At 40.4% G+C, this 6000-nt stretch overlaps 1 protein-coding gene across 2 annotated transcripts in view; it reads left to right on the plus strand.

Moving 5' to 3' along the window:
* The window catches only part of rtkn2 (rhotekin 2), a 55623-nt gene that overhangs the window by 26892 nt on the left and 22731 nt on the right, over positions 1–6000 (plus strand). For both annotated transcript variants that reach the window (XM_043712310.1, XM_043712309.1), the window contains exon 6: positions 701–901. In XM_043712310.1, the coding sequence (XP_043568245.1) occupies positions 701–901 (201 nt within the window). The remainder of the gene's footprint in view (positions 1–700; positions 902–6000) is intronic.

Raw genomic sequence — 6000 nt, forward strand, 5'->3', positions numbered from 1 at the left:
CTGTATTGACCTTCCAAAGAGCATCCCTGCCAGATCCATCCCCATTACCCCAAATGGGATTTTTGCATGCCAGTCCACCTAATCTGCACACGTTTGGACAGTGGGAGGTAACCAGAGCATCTGGCAGAAACCCATGCAGACACTGGGTGAAATTGCAAACTCCACACAGACACCCATCAAAGCATGGAATCGGACTGTGTCCCTGGCACTGTGAGACAGCAGTGCTAACCATGTCACCCTAAATATCTTGAAAATACTATGATCTATATCTCACTGGAGCAGGCCATATTGCAACTTACGCCATTAGTTAGACTTCTACTTTCACTCTTTGGCAGAAAAATGTTTTTGAATGGCAGTGATTAACAATTATTATCTTAAAAGTGTGCTAATCCTATTTATTACCAGACTTCATATTCTGTGATTTGTTTAATAGGCAATTAATGTTCACTTCCGACAAGTTCTTTAATAAGGAGGCTAGAGATGAGAATCTCTCTGTAAAGCAAAAAGCAGACGCCATAAACTGACCAATTCACGCCTCCAGTGATCTCTTAATCCCCTGATGTTAGTCATTTTTGAGCAATAATAATGGGGTGCAGCAATATCATGCTGGTGTTTTTCCAGCAAGTTTCAGTTTGTATCAGGAATTAATATGGTGGGAGTGTACCAATAACTCACTTCTTTTGGCACTGTTCCTGTATAGTGATGATGTGAAGCCAGAGTTCGAGTTGACTTTGGAAGTATACAGTTCCTGCATGGAGGAGGGGACTTCTATTATCAACACTCCCAAGAGACTGGCCCGAAAACTCAGTACCTCTCTCAGCAGATCAACGGGAAAGAGACTCTCATCTGCACTGGAGAAAGGAGACCTTGACTCCTTCCTACGTGCTAACCCAGTAGCTGGGTGAGTTCTTTTCAAAATTCAGTTTGCTTTTTCTAAGCAATTGTACTTTGTATTAACAATAGTGTTGATTGACTTTTAATTTCAAGTAGAGTCACTAAACTGAACAGATACATGTATGAAAGTAAAATGTCACAGGTACTGAAAACCTGATGGTAAAACAGAAAATATTCAACAGGTCAGGCAGCATCTGTAGAAAGAGTTAACATTTCAAGATCAATGTAGAGTTCTGAATGGTTAACTCCAAAACCAATCCATTAATTTCAAAATCCTAAGACTACTTAAGTAGGTTTTCTTATAAAATCAGTGTTGTAGTTCTCTGGTCCTGTGTTTGGAGTAACATCTTGTTAAAATCTGTCCCTGCATGAATTAATTGGTCCGTTGAAGGCTCCATTCTTTTACGAAGAGTACATAGTGAAGAAAATCTCTTTGTATTTATGATGACATTTTTGCTAATTCCTCCTCCAATCTCTCACGGCCGTTATACTCGCTATCAGAATTTTTTTTGAGTCTTTCCTCTTGGATTGGAGAACTGCATATAAGACAACCTATTTTCTGAATTTGCCTTTTGCCATGGGTGTGTTTATGGGATGTTACTATATTGGAACAGTTACTATTTAGTAGTAAAATAATTTATTATTCTGTTAAGTTTTCTGATTTGAGTTAAATTATTGCAAGTTCCTCTTTCTCTTGTTGTATTATAACTATAGTTTTTGAATAAATTGTGTTTTGTCGTTTGACTAATCGAGTTGCATCTGGAACAAAGCACCTCACATTTACCTTTTTAAACAAGTAAAAGTTTTGGTCTAGGCTGCCTTCTTAATATATTTTGTGAGGGGGTTTGGTCTGATCTGGTCCATAAAACTCTAGAGAGTCCTTTTCATCAAGATTGAAGTGAAAAAGATCAATCTGGATATGCTATAATTAAAGAGCAATCAAAGAGGAAAGTTGCCTTAAAAGGGCGGAGGTGACGGTAGGCTTACTGAGGAGGATAATGATGACTAACAAATCTATCATAGTCAAAGGCCTGGTGGGGATCTGTTTAAATATGTCCAAGTGTTGCCTATGTGTGACAAGAAGGATGTAGAAGTTGTTTTCATTTCATTTGAGAAAGTAGCTAAACAAATGAAATGGCCGATGACTGGCCATGTGAGTATTGTTGATTCAAACAAAGTTGGTAGGTTGCGCAAGTGAGGTATTTGCATCACTATCAGAGGAGCTTTCTGGGGACTACAATCAGGTGAAAAATGCCAGCTTAAGTGCATATCCACAAGTACCAGAAGTGTACAGAGAACAGTTCAGGAATCTAAGAAGAGAACCTAGTCAAAAGTACATTGAGTTTGATAGGATCAAACAAAGTAATTTTGATAGGTGAATAAGGGCATTGCAAGTATATCAAACATATGACACTCTTAGGCGATTATTTTGGAAGAGTTTAAAAACTCACTTCGTGAAGTAGTGAAGGAGCAGAGAGTTAAAACTGCAAAAATAGCAATGGAAATGGCGATGATTTTGAGTTGGTTCATAAATCAAAGTTTGGCTTCCGACATCTATTTCAATCTGTGAGAGATAGAAATTCAGGAAAAGTGAAATCCTCAGATGGTGAGGGAAAAGCAGATCTCACAGAAGATAGTTTACCACAGGATAAAAAGGAAACCCATGATGGGGAAAGAGAAATAAAATAGCTCAGATGTTTTCACTCCAATAAAGTAGGGCACATGAAATCAATGTTGGTGATTTAGAAAAAGTACTGGGAGCACGGATGTGGGAAACAAGATAAGCCCTGAGGTATGTTGAAGTGGTAAAGGAAAGCACAGTAGAAGCTAAAAAGCTGCAAAAATGTACAGCCTGGTCACTGGTTGGTTGAGAAGAAAGTGCTGGATCTCTTTTAAAGAATTTATTTGCAAGGGTAAGGTTTATTCGTATATGCTAGGAGGAGCAGGTAAAGAAATTAAAATTTTAAAGAGATATAGAAGTCAATCTTTGGTGAGAGATGAGAAGATACACAATTCAGAAGAAATATTGCCAGAAAAGGTGGTAAAATGTGGAATTTGTGCTGAGGAGAGCAGTGTTCCATTATTCAAAATAAGGTTGCAGTATCTGATGAAGTGGTGGTAGGAGTAATAGAGGAATTCTTGGTTCAGGAATATAATTTATCCTTGGTAATGATATAGCTGGATCACAGATGGGAGTCATGCCTTCTGTGATTGAAAAGCCAGGGGAAAATCAGGCAACTGAGGTGGTTTAGGAAGTATATCCTGGGGATTTTCCTGACTGTGTGGTAACAAGGACACAAATCCACAGATTGAAGCAGGAGGAGAAATCAAAAAATGAAGATAAGGAAATTTTAAGTTCAGTTGTCAGAGGCTATGCATGATCAAATCTTTGAGAAGACAATGGTGCAGCAATGGCAGAAGTTTCTGGGAGTAATTTGGATGTACAACAGAAATTCAAAGAAGAAAGCACATACTAATGGGAGAATGAGTCAATAATGGCTGATAAGGGATGTCAGGGACAGCATAACAGCAAAAGAGAAAGCATATAATGTGGTGAAGATTAGTGGAAAGTCAGAAGATTGAGAAGCCTTTAAAAATCAGCAGAGGAAGAAAGCAACAAGAGGAAGAAGATAAAAAATGAGGGTAAGCTAACTAGTAATATAAAAGAAGATTGCAAGAATCTTTTTCTTATATAGAAGGTAAGGTAGAGGCAAGAGTCGATGTTGGACTATTGGAAAATTAGGCTGGAGAAGTAGTAAAGGGAAACCAAGAAATAGCAGAGAAACTGAATAGGTATTTTGCATCAGTTTTCATATTGGGATACATTAGCATATCAGAACTTCAAGAGGGTCGGGGACAGAGGTGAGTGTATTGGCCATCACTAAGGAAAAGATACTAGGAAAGCTGAAACGTTTGAAAGTGAATAAAACACCTGGACTAGATTGACTACACTTTCGGTTTTCTGAAGGAAATTGTAGAGGCATTGAAGATGAACTTTCAGGATTCACAGGAGTCAGGGAGGGTCCCAACGGACTGGAAAATGGTTAATGTAACATCCCCAATTAAGAAAAGAGGGAGGCAGAAGACAAGAAATTATAAGCTGATTAGACTGGCCTCAATCATTGGCAAGATTTTAGCGTTCCTTATTAAGAGATTGCAGATTACTTGCAAGTGCATAGTAAAATAGGATTGAGTCAACACGACTTCAAGGGGAGTTCATGGATGACAAATCTGTTAGCATTCTTTGGGGTGGTAATCGGCAAGTTAGACACGGCAGATCCAGTGGAGGTGATCTATTTGGATTTCTAGAAGGCATGTGATAAGGTGTTATACAGGAGGTTGCTAAGTACACATTGTATTGGGGCAAGGTACTGGCATAGACAGAGGATTGGCTGACTGGCAGAAAGCAGAGAGTGGGGATAAAGGGGTATTTTTCAAGAATGCAGCCAGTGAATAATAGAGCTCCACATGGCTCAGTGTTGGGATCACAATTATTCATGATATACTTCAACAATCTGGATAAAGGGACTAAGGGTTTTGTTGCTACATTTGCGGGTGACAAAGATAGGTGGAGGGACAGGTAGTGTTGAGGAAGCTGGCAGGCTGCAGAAGGACTTGAACAGCTAGGCAAGTGGGCAAAGAAGTGGCAGCTGGAATGCAGTGTGGGAAAGTGTGAGATAAAGAATAGAGGTGTAGACTATTTTTCTAAAAGGGGAACAGCTTAAGAAATCTGAAGCTCAAAGCGGCTTAAGAGTCCTAGTTCAGGATTCTCTCAACGTTAATATGCAGGGTTGATTGGCAGTTGAGGCAAATGCAATATTGGCATCCATTTCAAGAGGACTAGAATACAAGAGCAAAACTGTGCTACTGAGGCTGTTTAAGGCTCATGTAAGACCGCATTTGAAGTATTATGAGCAGTTCTGGGCCCCATCTCTAAGGAAGGATGTGTTGGCATTAGGGAGGGTCCAGAGGAGGTTTACAAAACTGATCCCGGGGATCAACGGCTTGCCACATAAGCGGTTGAAGAATCTGGATCTGAAAATAATGGAGTTTTAAGGGATGAGAGGGAAGCTGATTGAAACTTTGAGAATATTGAGAGGCCTGGATAGAGCGGACGTGAAGATGTTTCCACTAGTAGGAGAGGCTAGGACTGAAGGTGAAGAGACGACCCTTTAGAACTGAGATATGGAGGAATTTCTTTGGCCAGAAAGTGGTTAATCTGTGGAACTCATTGCTGCAGAAGGCTGTGGAGGCCGAGTCATTTAATATCTTTATGATAAGATGGATAGGTTCTTGATTAATAAGGTGATCAAGGATTAGGGGGGAAAGCCAGGAGAATATTTGAGTGACACATGGTGGAGCAGACTCAAATGGCCTCATTCTGCTCTTATACCTTTTATGGTTTAATTTTGGATGAAGTTCTTTAGTTGGCCTGCATGGAACCCATTGACCCTAATAAGGACCAGCATTCTGCTTTCAGTGTACGAAGGCAGCTGAATCAATAGCTCCCCTCTGGAATTGGCGCTTTCCATCTTGAAATCGTGAGATATCTCGAACTCATTTCAAGTTGGCTGAGCTTACTCTAAAGTGTGGAATGGCCAGTGTTCTATCAAATTCCCCAGATGAGCACCTTTGATCTGTAAACTTATCCGTTTTTGGCCCTCAAACCTCCACCCTCCACCTTGCCCTGATAATCAAACGTTAAATGTAGTATACATAGGCTAGTGATGTGGAACCAGATTCTGCCTCCAATTCCTGACCATAGAGTCATAGAGATGTACAGCATGGAAACAGACCCTTCGCTCCAACCTGTCCATGCCGACCAGATATGCCAACCCAATCTAGTCTCACCTGCCAGCGCCTGGCCCATATCCCTCCAAACCTTCCCTATTCATATACCCATCCAAATGCCTCTTAAATGTTGCAATTGTACCAGCCTCCACCACATCCTCTGGCAGCTCATTCCATACACGTACCACCCTCTGTGTGAAAATGTTGCCCCTTAGGTCTCTTTTATATCTTTCCCCTCACACTCTATACCTCTGCCCTCTAGTTCTGTACTCCCCGACCCCAGGGAAAAGACTTTGTCTATTTATCCTATCCATG

Source organism: Chiloscyllium plagiosum, chromosome 22 (assembly GCF_004010195.1).
Source record: "Chiloscyllium plagiosum isolate BGI_BamShark_2017 chromosome 22, ASM401019v2, whole genome shotgun sequence".
Taxonomy (NCBI): domain Eukaryota; kingdom Metazoa; phylum Chordata; class Chondrichthyes; order Orectolobiformes; family Hemiscylliidae; genus Chiloscyllium; species Chiloscyllium plagiosum.